A 19,091-nucleotide genomic window follows, 5' to 3' on the forward strand; every position below is an offset into this window, starting at 1 on the left:
GTTGGGACAAGGGCGTCTCGCCGGGACGAAGCCGGGCTGAGTTTCCCCTTGGGTTTCCGTTGGGGTTGCTTGTTGTGTTGTTAACACCTCGCGTCCTGGCGGCCCAAAGCCTCCCGGCTCGGTCTGGTCTCAAGGCTCCGCAGGCGTGTGTTTGTGCGTGCGGTTGTATGGAAGTCAAGGAGACGGCATAAGGAGATACCGTGTCCACCAGCGACATAAGGACACGGTGGGTGATTGCTGTCTGCTGAGGCAAATACAAGAAGTACAAATTGCATGTTATGCTGTAATAAAATGCTACCGTATGCTTTGCCCAAAGCTTTTGAGAGGCATGTCACCGAGCGCCTGGTGGGGCGGCGAGCGGGTTGTGGACCGATGCCGCTTCATGGCGGCGCGGAACGGCGGCAGCGGTCGGGCTTGTGTCCGGATCGGGATGGAAAAGTCGGGTCCTCTTCGCAAGCCTGAGGGCAAGAGTTTAACCTGGAGGGACCCACAGAGCTGTTCGTATGGGAAATAACCCTGTCAGATCAGCACTGCAGGAAACATGTGGGGCCCGCTGGAAAAAGTGCAGAGCCTGCACATTTATTTGCTTTTTCTACAGAATCCAACTTTAGAAGGTTGTGGCGTGTTGGTTTTTGGTGGGTTTTTTTTTTGTATAAGTTTGCATTTCTTGTGTCAGTGTGGGACCTTTAGGATATACATTTTTCCGAGAGCCACCAGTCAGACCAGCGACAGCAAGAGAGAGTGAGTGTACGTGGTGGTCCTTTGGTCTCTGGGGGGGGGTGGTATTTCAAAGCTCCAGCTGGACACTGGAGATTGGGGCTTGTGTTGGTTTTTGGTGGGGTTTTTTTTTGTATAAGTTTGCATTTCTTGTGTCAGTGTGGGACCTTTAGGATATACATTTTTCCGAGAGCCACCAGTCAGACCAGCGACAGCAAGAGAGAGTGAGTGTACGTGGTGGTCCTTTGGTCTCTGGGGGGGGGTGGTATTTCAAAGCTCCAGCTGGACACTGGAGATTGGGGCTGGGCTGGGCAGAAGCCAGCATAGCCAAGGCTTTTGTGGGGGTTCTGTCTGCACGGCGTGGAGAATGCGCTATTCCGTCGTAGAAGATGGGATGATTTTTCAGGATAGGTTTTTAGGTTCTTTGGCATTACGGCGTGTGGGTGGGACTGTTCCATTCCTACGTGTCCTCCGGTTTTCTTCCGTAGCGCGTGGAAATACACTGGAATACCTATCTCCCGAGACAACCTTCATCTGAGAACTTGAGAGTCATAAAGAAACAACATTTTTTTTTTGTCTTCCTGTTACGTATGGGTTACATTGGCTGTCTTAGTAGTTTAGTGGGCTGTTGAAATGTCCCTTTTGCTTGCTTGCTTTATTTTTTTTGCTAGCTGCTTGGTTTTGAATCTAGCTTTCCCTCTATGCTCTGGTTTTGGTTTTTTTCCTTTCTGATCACAGAAGCTGGAGGTGCTGGGGCTGGCTGGGACCCTTCTGGTGTGTTTCCGCTCTAATGCAGGAGAACCTGGAGAAATATGTTCTCTGCACCTTACCCTATCTAATCTCAAAAGTCCACAGCAGAGAGGGCTTCCACTATGCCACCTGAGAAATGGTTTAACTGTTGAACAGACCTCTCTGTTTGGCATGCTTCCTCTGCTCCCTGGCAAATCCATTGCAGAGAACCTCCCCTGATCTCGGGGATGAATTGGTCTCATTACGTCCCCACCTTCCTGTAATGGATTTAATTCCTTCCTTTGAGTCACTCTCTTGCTCGATCCCTCCCCTTCCTTAGTGTTTGGAGCCTTTGGAGACCTCCTCATCCCGTTAGCGATGTCACTGTTTAGGTAAGTGATCTGTGTTAGCTAGTCTTGACCTTTCTAAACCATTTTATTTCTTCTGTGCAGTTCTGCCTTTCCTCTGATTAACCAAATGTGCCAGCAGAGCAGCCTAACTGGATGGAGCAGGCACTGCACGCTCTGGACACCATGTAGTTCGCACTTGCGCGTTCTCTCGCACCTCAAACTGGAGATGCCTGCCCAGTCTGGGAGTTCCCGTTGGTTGTGGCTCGCTCAGTCAGGCGTATCCCTCCGTGTTTGTGCATATCGCTTTTTATCAAGCAGTCCCAGCATGCTGAATAGCTCAAGATGAATTATCTTTGCTTGGAGGCACTGTCTGTCCTTTTTCCTCCGGCCAAAACTAATTTTATTTTCTTGCCCTTTCCCCAAGGCACCCTTTTATGTTATTTTTCACACTTCCAAATTTAGTAGTATCACCAGGATGAGCCTCCTTTTCTAGATCTTCCCAGTGAATGTTCAGTAAAACCAGGTGAAGTCAATGGGACGCAAAGGATAGTTTCTATCCTTTCCTGCCTTCTTAGCACTGCTGTGTGACCGTCCTTCTGGTGCTTTCACTTGTTCTTGCTCAACAGAGAGGTCAGCAAAATCTGTGATACCGACTGCATGTCCCCCTCCCCCAGTTCTGTAGTCAAAAAGCTGTCCGTGTGGCGTGGCGTGGCGTGGCGTGGCATGGCGTGGCAGCAGGGATGAGCCTGTGCTCTTCGTCTGCCAAGGGTTCAGAGAGTTTTCCAGGTGTGCTTTTCCACATGCTTTCCTGTGGTACCTGAGCTGAATTAGCTGGTAGCTGCTGCTTCTTTCCCTCTTCGGCAGATGACTGTGGGCAACTGTTGCTCATGGACAGCTTTGGGGGGGGGGACGGGACAGAAAGGGAGCAATTTGAGTAGAAAAGGTGGTAGCACCACGCTGTTGCCAGGTGGCATAGCCTAGGAGAAAAAAAGGCCTGTCAGTAGCTGGGCCTCATGGTTTGACTGCCTTTTGTGTTTGGGTGAGATGAGGGAGAGCAAGGCTCTTCGGAGCTGCAGATGGCTGAGGAGATAAGCCCAGTCTGTGCTCTGTCGTGCAGCATGGGGCTGGAGTCAGAGCGAGGGGCAAGAGTGTGGCCTGGCTGGAGTACAGGAGGTAGGGCAAGTTCAGGAGAGGAAAGGACAGCGATTGGGAACAGGGAAGAAGAGAAAGTGAACCTAACCAAAAGAAGGTGATAGCTTCGCTGCAGGAGGAGGTAGTGGGCAAGAAGCAGTAGCCAGAAGGAGCGTGCGGGAGGAGGGATTGGCGCTGTGCGTGGAAGAGAACAGCACCACAGCTCAGCTAAGGTTTGTGACCCAGAGATAGCTGGCAGCAGGTTAATCTGTGGTGCAGTGCGTGTGTCCTGCTGAGTGGCTGGACATGATAGAAAGCTTCCACGTGTGCAAGGCTTGATCGCGCTCCCGTGGACTTCAAATGGCAAGTGACCACGTGAGGACGGTTCAATGCATGAAGAAGGGGTGATGCGTGCGCTCTAGGCAACGCTGTGGTTGCAGTGCCCCGTCATGCAGGCACTCAAGCCTACGTTTTCCTCTCGTAAGACCCCAGCAGCTGCAAAGCCTACTAAATTCATCAGCCTCTTCCAGGGTCTGTGTTAGTCTGTTGACAGTTGACAAAGTCCTGCTGAGCACTGGGGAACAGTGTCCTGGGTGACTCTTCTGGTTTCCTCTTTCTAGTACATCGCTACTTGCCAGCCACTGAAACTAAAAAATAGGGCTTCATCTCAGCTCAGTGGGAATACAGTGTTTTAGACTGGAGCTCTGTGGAGGACTTTGGTGGGAAACCAGTAGGTTAAAAATAGATCCTTCCCCTCTGAAGCAGGGGTGGGGAGGAGAGGAAGGCTGGGTTTGCAGTGGAGGGGATTAGGGTCTGTATATTGCTGGGCAATAGGAGAGCTGTGCTTGCTTTTTCTTGCTACTTTCCTTCAGTTGGGGAAGCAGTGTCTCTGAACTTAGGTCTACTGGGTGTATACCGGAGTCCGGAACAAGCCAGCTGCCGTCTGTTTCTCTCTGAAAGCAGGCAAGAATGGGATTCCTGGAGCAGCTGTCTTTAGTTCTCGTGCTTTATCTTGAGTTAATAGTATCTGGGATATGCTGGTTGAGAAGGGTAAAACCAGGAGTTACTAATAGCATTGCTTTGCCTACTAAGCTTTGTGTGCTCAGAATTATCTGTGAGGGACTACTCAATGTTGAGAAACCAACCCTTCTTAAAAGCAGTGCAGGCTGGGCATCTCAAACTAGACTTGGTGTGATTCTTAAAGATCCCAGGATAGGAGTGGAGGTTTCCCCCAAAGTCTTTATTTTAGACCGTCATCTCCTCTTCTGTTGCCGGCCTGGAAGCAATCCGTGCCAAAAGGGTGAAGTACTTCAGTAGGGAGGCAGTGCCTGCATGCAGGGTAAAGGAACTGGTGCTGCTGCTGCTGCTGGACACAAAGCAGGTCCTCTAAGCCAATCTTGGCCTCTTCACGCACCATCACCCTCCCTGCCTCACTTCAGTGCCCGTGAGAGGCTGGAGGTGGATGTGTCGCGAGTGTTAGAGGAAGGCTGTGCATTGCCCCCATATAAAGTTTCACTGCGCTGGTACCCCGCAGCCAGGCCAATTTTGAGGAAGACAGCCAGAAGCAACCAGCTGTGGGACGCTGGAAGACACTAATGCCATCCAAAGGCAGCAGGGAGGAGTCAGAGACTGGATGCCAGGATGCTGGAGGTGCGGATGAGACCCAGTCCACTGAGCAGCTCAACGTGTCACGTCTACGCAGCTCTTCAGTGGAGATCCGTGAAAAGGGGTCTGAATTCCTGAAGGAAGAGCTGCACAAAGCACAAAAGGTAAGGCCCGGAGTTTGTGAGAACACCTGAGGGTGGCGGCACAGATTTGAGCAGTGGGGTTTTTCCTAGAGGTGGTGCTGAGGGGATCAGGGTCTGAATGTGGCTGTGCTGCAGTCTGGAGCAGGCAGAAGAGGAGAGAGATTGAGCTGAGGTGGCCATAAAGTGCTTTGGAGCAGGACATCAGTTGCTAGGTTGACCCAAAGCCTCCGTGCCAACATCCAAATTAGTCCTGGAAACCTGCTGCGGAAAGCAGCTTGAGGCAGGCTGTGCTTACTGTGGAGCCTCCTTGCTAATGGCAAATGAGCAATTCCAGCCTGAAAAGCCTGCTACAACTTGTGGAGGGATGCCTTTGGTGACGTGGAGCGTGGTACGGAGTTTAGCGACAGGAGTCTTGGGCCGGGGATCCATGCCGTGGTGGGGAGGAAATGTTGTGATTGACAGGTGGGGGGGCAGGCAGGCATCAGCACTACTGGGGCCCGCTATGAGCTCACGCGTTCCTCTCCATTTCCGCAACAGGAGCTGAAGCTGAAGGACAAAGAATGTGAGAGATTGTCAAAAGTCAGAGAACAACTGGAGCAGGAACTAGAGGAGTTAACAGCTAGCCTATTTGAGGTACCACCCTCTTCCTTTTCCCATCATTTCTTAAGCTAAGCTTACATCCAACTCCTTTAAGACAGGCTTTCCCTGAACTTCAAGCCATCTCCTCCCACAGTTTCCTCCTTTCCCCTGTTCTTTCCCACTTGGAGAAGCAGAGCTGGGCAGTGCTGCAGGTGGAGCCTCAGAGCAGGGGCTTGTACCTGCTCCCGGGGAGCGTTTGCATGCATTTCTTTCCCCTTCTAGCAGCTGTGGGGTGGCATAAAGAGCACAGTAGTTATGGGTCTGTACATCTGGTAGCAAAACCAGGTGTGGGGGTGCCCGTAGCTGGAGGTAAGCATGGCTCCCTGTCCCTCTCCCGTGTCTGCTCTGTAGTCTGGGCAGCAGCTGCTGTGTAATAGAGACGATTCCCTGCCTCGTGTCAGCCCTTGCTTGGGGTGGGAGCAAGCTGGATGTCCTCATATACTCTGCTCCAGTGAGTGTTCAGAAGGCCTGTTGGTGGTTGTGGGTTTTTTTTTTTTTTTTTTGTAACGTGATTCTTGCCAAGCTCTATCCTGGCAAAATCCCATTTACCAGCAGCTCTAATGTCTGGATCTGGCTGGGCGGTGAGGAAAGCCAGAGCCCATCTGTACCTTTGAAACACAGGCTGGTGCTGAGTGTGAGGACCAAGAGAGCATCCCCCTCCTGGAGGTTTGGCTGCTTGGGCTCAGGGCAAACTTAGAGATAATGTAGCTGAGGGCTGTCCCCTTCCTTTGGTGGCCTTGGACAGACTGCTTCCAGACAGTGCTGCGGGGAGGCCCTGGCTGGGAGTCACACCGCTCCCCTCTTCCCGTGGGAGATGCTTTTAAGCTAGCCTTTACCATTTGGCCCCCACCTGAGCTACAGCTCTTGCTGTCTTGCAGCCATGCCCAGAGCAGTGAGGGCTGGCTGCTCCGCAAGGGAAGCGGGGAGCAAAGTGCAATAACAAGTCAGGCGAGAGCAGTGACCTCACCAGCGAGGAGCTAAGACGTGGAGCAGCAAGTCTGGATCAGGATCTGTGCCACAGACAGCAATCAGGGTCAGAAAAGAGTCCAGTGATCAACCAGCAAGTCTGCAGTGAACAACGCAGGCCTGAGGTCAAGTCAGGAAGCCAAGCCAGTGAGTCTGAGTCAAGGTCAGAGTCACAGGGGCATTGGACTGGGCGCAGACACAGCTGCTACACAGCTGTGATGTAGCACACGTGGGTGCTAATGTTAAAGCCTTAGCTTTAAAGCAATTCCCAAGGGCAAGGAGGGGCAGGCCCTTGCTTCTAGCTTTCTTCACAGCAGCCCGTATCAGTGAAAGAGATGACCTTGGACTCAGCCAGCTAAACTCTTTAATTTAGCCAGCTACACTCCTAGAAGGGGGATGCACTCCAGGCTCTGGCACTGAGAGCCTTCTCTGGGAAATCCTGGGGGAAGGCTCTTCACAGCCGACAGAGTAGAACCCTTGGATGTGGCAGTGATGTCTGTCCCCCTGCTTGCTTGCCCAGAGCATGCGATATGGCAGAGCGTTGGCCTGCCCTGGTGGCTTTATGAGTTGGGGCTGCAACAGGCAGAGTAAAATTCTCTCTGGTCCAGGAAGCGCACAAGATGGTGAGAGAAGCAAACACTAAACAGGCGGCATCGGAGAAACAGCTGAGGGAGGCACGGGGGAAGGTAAGAACTGCACTCTCTGTGACTCGATCTCTGTGCTCGGTTAGTGCCATCCCTGCCCAGCCTGGCCACGGTGCTGTTTGTTGGCTGGAGGAGAGTAAAGTGCCTGCAGCTCCGTCCCTCTGAGATGCTGCATTTGCTCTGTTCGCTCTCCGGCAGACACCGAGTGAGGGGGAAAAGGCATCCTTGCAGGCTGCTGCTGGTCCAGCTCCCCTTTGAGAAATGGATGCCAGGGGAACCACAGAGAAGTGACACGCTGTTTAATTGCCACAGCTGTGGGGATGGAGAGAGCAGGGAGCTGGGGAGTTGGAATTGCCTGACGAGGCTGCATCACGGGGCTGCTCAGCTGGTTCCTTCTTGAGGAGAGAGAAATTTCTTCTGGGTTATTGGGGTCTAAAAAGAGCCTGGGGCAAAATGTGCTGAGGCTGAGGAGGAGAGGGATGGGTTCCCAAATAGCTGCGGTTTAGCCCTGCCTGTTTAAAATCCTGGGTGATGGTGCGCATTTGGGAGGATGGGGAGAAGGCTTCATGACTGGGCTTGTAGCTGGTTCCCCGTGGCTTTAGTGTTTGGTGGGGTGCAGCAAGCTCGAGCTCAGCAGGTGCTGAAGGTGCTGTTGACTCTTGCCTTGTCTCCTCAGATCGACATGCTGCAGGCAGAGGTCACAGCTCTGAAGACGCTGGTGATCACATCCACACCTTCCTCTCCGAACCGGGAGCTGCACCCTCAGCTCCAGAGCCCTTCTAAAGCTGTCTTCAGGAAGGGCCATGGGCGAAATAAAAGCACCAGCAGCGCAATGGTCTCAGCTGCCAGCCAGAATGTGACTCCAGAGCCAGTCAGTCATGAGTGCAAAGAGGTGGGTGAGGCCATTTGCTGCATCGGCCTTGGAGCCACTGCTGTGACCGTGCTCAGGGAGCTGTGCAGCTTCTGACTTGGGCTTCCTGGAGAGCTCTGTGATTTCAGCGTTGGGAGAAGCTGTTTGCGCAGTAATGTGGCTTGTTCCCTAAATTTGTGCTGAGGCAGGCTCTGGAGGGTTTCCATTTGTGGAGGTTTCCTCTTCTGGGAAGCGTGTTGAAGGCTGCGTCAGGACAACTGCTAGAGGAAGCAGTTGAGGGATCCCTGGAGGGCATGGACAGATCCAGGAGTTCCCAGTGCTGAGAGTGGATATGTCAGGAGTTGCTGAGCAGAAGCCAGTTGTTTGCTGCATCTTTGCCAGATTTGCTGTTGTTCCTTCTCTCTGCCTAGTTTGGCTTGGACACCAGGACACCTCCGTCGACTTGTAGTCTCCGTCACTTATTCGGTGTTCTTGGGCGTGTCACTGTTCTTCCTCTTTGCAGAGCATATATTTAATTAATTATATTTAATTCCTTCCTCACTGGAAGGAACTGGGCAGAGAAGCATACAAAGCATTTGTGAGTATCTTTCAAACAAACCCTGTTTAATTCTCTTGGGTGATCCTTTGATAGTCCCCTACCTGCTGTGACCGTGGGTGTAAGTAACGCTTCTTCCTGCTAGCAGGACCTTTCTGGGAACTTTCCACTAGCCAGATGTGTACACAGCTGTCCTGGGGAGCAAAAAGGAGGCAGCTTACGGCACTTGGTCAGGAAGAATGAAAATGAGTGAGAATGTGGGGGGGGAATATGTCTCCCTAGTGATTTTTTTGGGAGCTGCGGCCTCTGTCATGAAGAATTGTTGAGGGAACACGGAGGCACCTGGTCACTTGGCTTGTGCGAGAACGTATGCGGAAGGTCCACTTGTGAAATTCATACTCTCACCAAACAGGACTGTGCTGGCAACACTGCTAACGTCTGCTTTTGGCAGCGGATTCAGTGAATGCGCCTCGTCAGCTTCTGCGCAGTGCTCTTGTTGCTAGAGTTTGGATGAAATGCTTCAGGCAACGTTGGCCATAGCCATTGTCCTGAGACAGCAATAGCAAGGAGAGATGAAGATCTTTAACTGTTCACAGGCAGAGAGGAACAAAGGCTACGTGAGAAAGAAAACCAGAGGAAAAAATCAGTTCAGTAAGTGTGAAGGCCTGATGCACTGGTTTCTCTTGGTCAGGCAGGGAACAGTCCAGATACGCTGGAAGGTGGAGTCAAATGCAGTCAGCTAGAAGCTGCTTTGAGGGCCAGGAAGAAAAAGGTTTTAATCTTTTTAAGGTCCTGTGACCTCTCCCAATGCTAACCATTCCTTCAGTCAGAACAGAGGAGCTCCAGACTGAGAGCCCAGTTCGGTGAACCACTGACTACCGTGTAGAAGTTGCCCTCTGCCTACAGTAAGCAGAGATAACTTTTGCCTACTGGGTAGTTCATTTTGCTGTTCTTGGCTCAGTCTCGGCGAAGCTCGTGTTGACGATCTTCAGAGAAATGCTAGCTCTTGTGACTTGCTTGTTAAAGATTTCGACCTGTCATTTCTTTGTGTAGGTAATTTCCACATGGTGCAGATATCCTGGGGCTTAAAATCCCAGGGCTGCAGCTTCCAAAGTGACTAATAATTTTATACATCAAGGGTGGGGTGGTTTTTTTGTTAACTTGTTAACTTCTGTCTCTCAAATTCCTTAGTGGCCTATGTGAGAGGTGATGAAAGGGAACCTGGCGTTCAGAAAGTTGGTGCTTGGTGCTCTATGGAAAAAACATGCCCCATCTTAAATTGAGCCTAAAAATGACAGAATTTCTGTTCCCTTTTCGCACCTCAAGCTGAAGTCAAAAGGACTTGTGGCCCTGCGATGTCTTGAGCAGCACGCTTAGTTCCCTGGAAGGGCGGACTTGAGCCTTTCTTTGTATCTTCTGTTTTGTCTCGTGTTTTTTTTACCTCCCTTTCTTGCTTGTCTCTCTAAACCTTTTCCTTCACTGTCTGTCTCTTCCTCTGCCCTCAAAGTCCGGGTTACCCGCTCTCCTCTCTCTGCTCCTCTGTATCATCCCTGGGAAGGCTATCCACATCACCTATGAACCAGGCTGGCAGGCCTTGGGGGCAGATGCTTCCTCATCCTTGCGGCAGGTAACCTTTCTGGACAGCACTGGGGAGGGGTGGGACCCATCTGCCTCTCGCACTTCCAGCCTTTCAGTTCTAGCTTCCTTTTATGCTAATCTCCATTTTTTTGTTGTTGTTTTGGTTTTGTGTTTTTTCTCAATTTGTTTTTTCCATCTTGTGGCTCTGAAGCTGTCTCCTGGTACCACGTGAGGAGTCTCCGTAGCATAGAGCGAGTGTGCCAGAACCCAGACCTTTTTCAGCTTTGTTCACTTATGTTCTTTGTGTTGCTCAGCAGGGTTTCTTTAGTTTTGTTTTTCCTTTCAGCAGCTTTAACAGGATTTGCTGGCCTTTTAAGGAGATGCCCTGTCAGTCAGGTCGGTGGTTCTGCTAATGATCCATCTGGGGTTTAAACGTCAGGTCCCAGAGAGTCTCCAGGGCTGAAGTATTTTCAGCTGGACAGGGATGGAGGGAACAACCTTCCTGCTGGCTCAGGGGATGGGAGCAAGCTCTGTCCTGGGTCCCTTTCTGCTGAGCAGTGACAATGCTTGCGGGCCCACCTGTAAAAGGCAATGAGCAGACATTAGAATGGGGAAAGCTGTTCCTACTCTGAGTTCCCTTTGAGAGACCTCCTCTCCTACAGTCGGCTTGCTTCTGCAAGCCTGTGTGGCTGCCCAGCGTTCCCATTACTTCTGCGACTCCCCAAACACCAGAGTTCTGGGCTTGGAGTGGTCTTTAAAGGGCTGGCATACCCTGTGAGCTCATGCTTGGGCTCACTGAATGTAGTCCTGCTGGTGGCTGTCCATTAGTAGCTTTTTCCAATTCATCCTCTTCCGTAGCAATCCTTTCCTTACAGAAGGGTTCTGCCTCCTGTGTCCTGGGTGCCATTGCCACTGTGCTTTGCCATTCAGCTGCTCTCGTCATTCCTGCCGCGGGCTGAGTGGGCACTTGGCCTGTTTGGGGGCTGTGTGGTGGCTTTCCTGCAGCAGAGCTGCTGCCCTGTCCTGGAGGAAGATGGGGTAGAGAGGTGCCTGCAGGTTTCTGGCAGACTAAACCCAGTATGGCTGTGTCAGTCTGGCACAGAACTGCTGATGGGTGGGAGATGAAAGATCCTTGGAGCAAGCCGGCTTCCCTCAGACAGTTCTGTGATGTCTGAGCCTTTCTAGATGCCAAAGCAGATGTTTCGTAGTTAGGTTACCTGCATAGTAACAGATACCTTCTGATATGATATCTCTCACTCCACCCACCTTCCCGTTCCTCTTGGACACTTGCTGCAGGTCGACTCCATTTTATTTGCTGAGTTCCAGGCCTGGAAGGAATCTCCAACTTTGGATAAATCCTGCTCCTTCCTGGACAGAATTTATCGAGAAGATGTAGGACCTTGTCTGGACTTCACTAAGCAGGAGGTGAGTGCTGGAAAAGGAGGACAAAAACCGCGCAGTCTGGCAGCACCAAAGTTGCACCTTTATGGAGGTGACCTTTGCACATTCATATCTGCGCTCATTTCTCTTTGCCGCAGCTGTCGGAGCTGGTGCGAGTGGCTGTGGAGCAGAATACACTCACCATTGAGCCAGTTGCTTCCCAGACACTGCCTGTGGTGAAGGTGTCAGCAGAAGAGTGCGGTGGGCCAAAGTAAGGAACCGTGCTCTCTTGTCCTCTCCTCGCTACTGGTCTTTTTGAACATCTAGTGGAGTTTGGCCAGGCCTTGCTCAGTCAGAGTTGAACAGTTCAAAGGGCTCAGCTCAGTGTTCACCGAGCCTGTGACCAGTGGTAGTTCAGCTCAACTCTTTACGTGAGGAGGAGGATTAGCTCAGCTGAGCTGATGTACTGTAGTTGACTGTTTTGGGGGATAACCTAGTGAGGTGTTAGTGCCCTTGGCTTGGGAGAGGTTTGTTTTTTTTTTCCCTTAAGGTGGCAACTTGTTTAATGTTCTCTGAAGGTGTGTTTGTGCATAATCTAGGGTGAAAGGATTGAGTCAGAGCTGCGTTATCTCATGTTCTTGCATCTTGCGAGGTTTGAGCTCACCTTGCACTCCTGACCTTGCTGGTGCTCCAGGTGGGTTTGAGGCTAGGTCAGAAGAGATCTCCCCTTGCTGCATATCATCTTCCCCACCTGATGCTGTCACCTTGCCATCAGAATTGGGGCTATGGCCGCTCCAGATCTTGCATGACTCTGTCTGATGTGACAGACAACTTGAGATTGCCTCAAAGAGGAGCACTAGGAGGAGTGACATGATATTCCAGACGAAGATAGGGGATTTTGTTCAGCTGTTGAATTTAAGTTCAGTCAGGGCTCGCTCTTTTTGTTCTTCCCTCCCTTACCTTCAAGCAGAGCACCTTCTAAGCGAAGGTGTTCCTGTAACAGTAAATGCTGCTCGCACGCAGGTTTCCTACCACTCTCTTCTGCGTTTTCTGTCATCTCTAGGCAAATTGTTCCATGAGTATGTGTCAGGCCTGTTCCAAGAACAACCCATCCTGTGTTTATCCTTATCGGTTTCCTTCTGATTTTTTTTTTTGTGTGTGTGTGTCTTCACAGCGGGTTCCGGTCACAAATTGTAACGTAAGTGAAGTGTTTATTTTTTAGTCAGTGATCAAAGATCTCAAATCCATTAACGAGTTACTAACTTAGTGCGATTTAGCAGCTCTGAGGCTAGAGCTGAACTAAGCTAACTTTTTAACCCTGTTTAATTTCCACCCGGACAGGATGGTAAGGAATTTTGCTATTGGCCATAAAGGACCCAAAAGGAATTTGTTCCCATTTGTTTCCCAGATGCAAACCACTGATTTTTACGGCAACTTTGGAACGTGCTGTGGACCAGAAAGGACAAAGCTGGGGTCCCTGCCCAAGCTGGGACCTACCAGACCTGCTTGTCTGTACCCTACTGTACAGACCTCAGTGCAACAGTTTGAGGAGCCTAGACAGGCAGGGACTGAGTTGGCCGCTGTGTGACATTGCCAGACGTGCCATCGTGAAAGCCCGTTGTCCTCAGTACCTCCTGGCCAGCATTTTGCTCTGATGCTCTACAGGCAAAGCGCCCTGGGGTGTGTGGAGCGCTGAAGGGCAGGTGTCCGAACGCTGTGGTTTAGGTTACTTCTAGCTACAGCTGTGATAGCTGGGGTTACACCAAGTGGTATCAACCAAGCCAAGAGCGACCAGCAGGAGTCTCTTTTTCAGTGTGCTGCGATGCTCAAATTTAGGACCTCTTAAAGGTATCCCGTTTACAAAGGTATTGGTCATCCTGCACCTTCTGAGGATTTGATCCCCGTAAGTTGTGTTAATATTTGAGCAATGATTACTTCTCATTGCATCTGAACCCTTGCAGCCCGTGCTTCCACTCTCAGCTAATATTTGCCTTGATAGCGGTGGGAAGCAAGCACAGAGACATGCTCAGAAGCTCTCTGAAACATCTGCTCCCGTGTGTTGTCATCTTCCGTGGCCCACAGAGCAGTTTTTTGCAGCAGGCACTAAGTCTCTGGGGAACGTGGTGATGACTATGCAGCAGAAAATTCTGCTCTGCTGCTTTAAGTGGTGATGAAGGGAAGGGCAACTGGCTGGTGCTGGGAACCATTTGTCTTGCAAATAGCGGAAGGAAATGGCAAGAAAATAGAGGCAGCTGAGCTGTCTTGAAAAGACTATTTTCTTCACTCGCTCTGAAATCTCCTTACAATTGTGAAGCCAAGCTTCTTCCCCGTCTGCACAAGAAGGGATTGCCTTGTTCTTAGGAACTGCAAGCCTTATCCAAAGCCCCCTGAAGTTAGTACAAAGTCACTCACGTGGCTTCAACTAGAGTAGCTTCGGATCAGGCCCAAATTAATTAATAGGAGCCTAGCATAAAGGCTGCAGTGTGGCTTCTTTTGAGTTCTCAGCACGAGCAAATTCTGCTCAAGTGCTGGATTTACCTGTTTTGAGACTAGGTTTGGTTCCCAGCCAGCATGTTTGCATCCCATCAGGAAAGCTGATACACCTGAGCAGAACTCCTTCAGCAAAAGCCTTGTCTGGAACATGGAGGAGATGTGCAGAGACCAGATGACATTTGTTGTACTCTGCTCCAGCCTCACCTCTTTAATATTTTCTGTGGTTTTGTCTTGGGCTCTCGGCCAGGGAAAGGGTACAGCCTTGGTTTGCTTAGGCACGGAATAATTCATGGTTCCAGATATTTAGCCGAAGGTCTCCTAAACTTGCCATTTATGGAATTTTTCAAGGAGCAAAAGGTTCATATCAGCCAAGGTTTTTTCTTCCTCATGCTGAACTGACACAGCGTCTGGCTTCCGAGCTCCCGCTTCCATCTCCTGGGGATAGTCTTGAGGTTGTTGAATTGCTGTGCCACTAGATTGCTGAAGGCTGAAGTGTTTTTTCTTTGTCTGCAGGAAATGTGCTCTGAGTGGCCTCCCCAGGACCTGCAAGCACCGCATCATGCTGGGGGATTCTGGGAATTACTACTACATTTCACCATCCTGCAGGGCCAGGGTGAGTCCTTCACCTTCCCAGGGTACCTCCGCCCTCCAACATTGTTCCAAGCCCTGAGATGGAAGAGCTCTTGGGTCAGCCCTCAAACTGACAGAGACCTGTGGGGCTTGAGTTTGTTCCTGAAGTCGGGGTGGCTCTTGGTCGGTGACTAGGGTGCAGGTCTCCAGCCCTGCCTCAGGCTCTGGTGCTCTGCCTTAACGTTCCTTCAGGCAACCTGTCTTCAGTGTGTTTGCTTTCCATGGTTTGCTTCAGTACAGGGCTTTGATTGTTTTGCTTTGTTATTATTTTTTAATTCTCCTTTGTAAAACACAGTAATTTTCTGCTCTTTAAATGCTGGCTCTTGTTACTGTTCTGGTACAGATCAGTGACTCAAACGGTTATGAGAACAAGCTGTCCTTTCTTCGGAGGGGAGGGAGAAGGTGAATGATTTGTTGATGTTGCTGTTGGGGCCCTGATTCAACAGAGCATTTTAGAAGTTTATGCTTTCCTGAGTTGCATGTCAGAAGAGCCGATCCTGCAACATGTGACTCTTTCTGAGACAAAAAGTTGGTTTTGTGCATGGACTTAAGTCGGCTAATTTTTGTCACTTGCACCGAAATACTCCAATGTGTCGTGAACGCCCTTACCTCCCTGCACACGCGCTTTCTGCCCAAACCTTCAACTCCAAAGATTCTCATTCGGTCGGAGAACAGCGCTCTTTGAAGGAAGATCACAGACTTTGCTGCCACATTAAGTGGTGATCACTTACGTCTCAAATCTGCAGTAGATTGGAGTTCCTGCACGGTGTGTCTCATGGGTTGTGCAATATCTTGAGATGGGATTGCAGATGCACAGAATTCTGACCTTTTTTTTTTTTTTTTACCACCTTTCTTCCTACCTCTTTCCATCTGGTGGTGTGTAGTACTATTTCTCAGGTGATGAACACCAAGAGCTCTCCTGCTGGGTTGCTGTGCAAGCCTCTGGACGGGCAAAGCAGTTCTGTAGCTGACGACTCCTTTTTTTTTTTTGTCTCTCTCCCTCAGATCACAGCGGTGTGCAACTTTTTCACATACATTCGCTATATCCAGCAGGGCTTGGTGAGGCAGGACGGTAAGAGGGGATAGTAGCTGGGTGCGGTGGGGGGTACCTTCTGTGGGACATTGGGAGGAATTAAGAGGTCCTATTCAGCGTGACAGGAATGGGGCCAGCTCGGGGTACCCTGAACTCCCTGTGTCTTTGCGAAACAGTTAAATGACAAAAGAAAGGCATGAGCGGGAGGAATAGATGCACCTATTCCTTGCTTATCAGCTTGTTGGGAGCTTTGCCCTGGGTTGGAGCTGGTAAGGGGTGACCTGATGGGCCTGTCCTGCTGGACCCTCCAGCATGTCTGCTTCCCTCACTTTGGGGATGAGCCTGCCTGGGCTGCACTGAGAGCACAGCGTAACATGAGGTGGTGTCCAGCTGTGCCTTGCTTACTGATTTTGGGTGGTTTTTTTTTCCCTTCTCTTCCCCACACCCGTTTTGCTTTGCAGTGGAGCTGATGTACTGGGAGGTCATGCGGCTCCGGAGGGAGATGTCTCTGGCCAAACTTGGGTTTTATCCCAGTGAGATGTAAGCAGAGGCCTGAGCGTGGAAGGAAACTGCTCCTGTATGAACGGCTTGTCAAACGTAGCCTGCCAAACAGATGAATGCAGTGCCTCTCCTGCAGTGGGCCTTGCTCCCTCCCCACCCTCCCTCTGCCTGAAGCTGATCAAGGAGCAAGAAGCACAAGTTCCACCTTCAGCTGTCCCATTTCCCCAACTGTGACTGGAATGCAGCTGCCAAGCTACCCCCTCGGAGCCGGGCTGGCCCTGGCTGCTTCTGGGGTGGCCGTCTAGAGACTGTCCTCTATGGAGTCTCCTATATGCAGTGTATATCCATTTTTTTTTTTTTTTAAACTTTCGTTTTTATATGCAGTCTGCTTTGGCATAGTCTGCCTTGCACAGGGCTGGCCTCAGGAGTCCTGGACCTTCTTTGTAAGCAAGTCTTTCAGGACAGATGCTGGCTGTCTGTCCATCTGTTCCACTCAGTCTTTGGGGTGGAGGGTGCTGTCCCCAACCATACACCTAGGTCCTGCTGACCACTTACTCCCCTAACGGCCCTGTACATGCCAGCAGCACACAATAATCTTACGGAGAGCCACGAACAGCCTGTTTCCAAGTACTTCCTTGCTCCTTTTAAAGGAGCCTGCAAGAAGCTTTCTGCCAGCTGAGTCACAAAGAGGGATTCGTTTCTGGGTTTTTTTAGCTTGCGATTTGGCACGGGGGAATCCAGGCTGGGGGAACAGCCGGAGCAGGGGCTGGAGCTGGGCACCTGGGGCTTTCGGCAGAAGAAAGCGAGCAGGGAAATCGCGTAACTCACAGCTGGCCGCAGCTTGGCTGCGGTCTGCAGGATGTTTTCTCCTGGTCTAGAGAATCTGCTGCAGTTGCCACAGGCAGATGCGGACCTTGACGGGCGGTGCCCTGTGACAGTCCTTGGTGCAGAAGTCCCTCCCTCATGGTGCTCTTAGGTACAAAACTCACCCACAAACAGATGCCTTTGAGCTGTTCCTGCTCTGAGGGAGCTTTGGGCAGTACCGTTCCCACCGTTTAGATAGAAACCACGGTCCCAGGCTGGGTTCTTTGTCTCCAGGAGCACGCCCAGGCTGGGAACTGTCTTGAGGTCCCGAGATTTCCTCCCCAGTATTACATCAGACCTAGAGATGCACATCCACCGGGAAACCCAGCTTCCCCTGGGCTGCCATCCCCAGTGAGGAAATTTGAGACAACTTTGTGTGAGGGATGTGGCTGCGGTTCCTGTATGCCTCAAAATGTGCTGGGAAGGATGTCGCTAAAGCTTTTGGAAAGCAGAGGCCTGCTATAGCTTGAGCTCAGGCCCGGGCTTGTCTGTACAGAACCGTGTTAAAGCCATGACAGTGTTTTGTAGCCAATTTAGCCTTTTTTTTCAGTGACTGTGGAATCGGCTCAGCCACCACCCACCCTGGAGGTTTCATCTCACGTGGCATTTCTGCGCTCTTGACTGGCATGTCACCCTGTCCCTCTGCCATCATCATAACTCCCATCTTAGCAAGTTGGTGCCCAGAACCAGGTCACCATCCTCAGCTCCATTAAGTTTCATCCTCTGCTGGGAGATGCTACAGTAGGAACTCTGTATCTTCAGTGGAAGAAAATTAACTGAGCTGCTGTGGTTTTGTCCAGGGGAGGGAGGAATAGACGGGGAAGACAAAAGTTTTTGGTTTGGAACCTAATACAGGGACAGCTTCACAGCAGATCTGAGAACCTTCTGTGGAAGACCCCCATGAGCACAAGCTTTCCTGTCACTGCGCACACTTACAGTATGCTGCTGAGTTGCTCCTCGGGGGACTCCTCTCCTTGTAGCTCTACTGGCATACGGTATTGTTTGCCAAGGGTTACTAGCTATGTGAAACATGAGTCGTCATCCCCAGAGCTGGGAGAACACGTTCCTGACAATATGTACGGGCTTTGAATCCACCTCCTTCAGCTCAGAAAGGGCTGACCTGCAAGTCCAAGTTGTTAACGCCCCAGTTCTGCTTTTGCTTCCCACAGCTGAGTGCCCCAACTCATGCTGCTCACCCGAGCTAGGTGAGCGCGTACATCTGCTACTCTTCACCAAAGGAATATGTTTCAAATGTGGAGTAAAAGCCCAGAAAATACATCTTTGGGTAAGAGTCTGGCTGGGTCTTGAGCTAGTGATAAACCTGCACCTCTTTGGTATCTGCAGACTTGTGGCAATTTGACATCAGCTTTTCCAGAGGAGAAAATAGAAATGTCTTTCCCCAGCTGCAGATTTCAGCTCAGGTAAATTCTCTCTCTGGCAGTTTCTCCTTGTATCTGCTCCCCCTGACCTTTTGATCTCTACATGTCATCCTGTGCCATTAGCTGCTACATTGCACAACAGACGTGGCTGCATTGCAGCACTGGGAATGAGATGATCTCTCTATGTAGGAGATGTTTTGGTTTGTGGGATTTTTCCCCCCCCCCGCCCCCCGGTGTCACTTTGTAAAGCACTTTGAGGTGAAAGGAATTGGAGAAGTGCATTGTACAAAGTTGTCTTACATTTAAAACAAAGCAGAGAGAACAATTTGTAAATTAATATGAAGTCACTCTGTTAACAGCGGGATGGTTGCACCCTGCTCTTTAATAAAGGAAAATAAACATTTGCTATTAACCTCTTTAAAGGTCTGATTGCAGTTCTAGGGTTGGGTTGGTTGGGGCGTGTGTGCTCGGTAGCCAAGAGAAAAGTCAAGTTTGGCTGGCATTGTGTTCTGTGCTTCTCTTGCCACTGTGCGTTCTAAGGGACTGGGGTTTTAATGCTTTTCTTCATCGGTCTGCCCCTCCTGGAGCTGGCTGCTCCCTGACTTCACCAAGGGACTAAGTGACTGTTTTGGTAGCGAGCAGAGTTTTTTTCCACAGGTATTTCTTGCGACAAGGCAGGCCCCTGTGGTTCTTGCTGAGGGAGGCTGAGGTTTCTTCCCGCTCAGTTGCGGTCTGCTTCAGTTTACTAGCTCGAAGCCTTGCATGGGATGTGCTGGCTGTCCCAAAGGCTGGTTAATTCAAGGATCTTCTTCCTTCCTCTTTTCTTGCAGGGCTGAGCAGTCTCCTGCTTTTCCTATCCGCAGGTGGAGGCACAACTGTGGCGGGGACCTTTCGGGAGCGGCC

The 19,091-nt window shown here is 50.7% G+C and overlaps 1 protein-coding gene across 4 annotated transcripts; it reads left to right on the forward strand.

Annotated features, from left to right (window-relative positions):
* Positions 1 to 867: 867 nt before the first annotated feature.
* On the forward strand, positions 868 to 18,598 carry RAB3IL1 (RAB3A interacting protein like 1). Of its 4 annotated transcripts, XM_009287108.2 has the most exons (12): positions 868 to 1,838; positions 4,462 to 4,696; positions 5,213 to 5,308; positions 6,889 to 6,966; positions 7,601 to 7,816; positions 9,838 to 9,957; positions 11,205 to 11,333; positions 11,447 to 11,559; positions 12,463 to 12,486; positions 14,295 to 14,394; positions 15,417 to 15,483; positions 15,906 to 18,598. In XM_009287108.2, the coding sequence occupies exons 1-12, from the start codon at positions 1,825 to 1,827 to the stop codon at positions 15,986 to 15,988; spliced, it is 1,275 nt and encodes a 424-aa protein (XP_009285383.1). In that variant the 5' UTR covers positions 868 to 1,824; the 3' UTR covers positions 15,989 to 18,598. The 4 variants fall into 4 exon arrangements, with proteins under 4 accessions (XP_009285383.1, XP_009285459.1, XP_009285541.1 ...); XM_009287184.2 differs by lacking the exon at positions 12,463 to 12,486; XM_009287266.2 differs by lacking the exon at positions 9,838 to 9,957.
* The last annotated feature ends 493 nt before the right edge of the window (positions 18,599 to 19,091 follow it).

This window comes from Aptenodytes forsteri, unplaced genomic scaffold (assembly GCF_000699145.1).
Source record: "Aptenodytes forsteri isolate BGI_AS27 unplaced genomic scaffold, ASM69914v1 Scaffold202, whole genome shotgun sequence".
NCBI lineage: Eukaryota > Metazoa > Chordata > Aves > Sphenisciformes > Spheniscidae > Aptenodytes > Aptenodytes forsteri.

What these genes read in the sequence shown, in the direction of transcription:
- RAB3IL1 (XM_009287108.2), top strand. An exon ending in TCAGTCATGAGTGCAAAGAG is followed by an intron (nt 7,817 to 9,837) that starts GTGGGTGAGGCC and finishes CTGCCCTCAAAG; the next exon opens with TCCGGGTTACCCGCTCTCCT. An exon ending in GGGCTTGGTGAGGCAGGACG is followed by an intron (nt 15,484 to 15,905) that starts GTAAGAGGGGAT and finishes TTTGCTTTGCAG; the next exon opens with TGGAGCTGATGTACTGGGAG.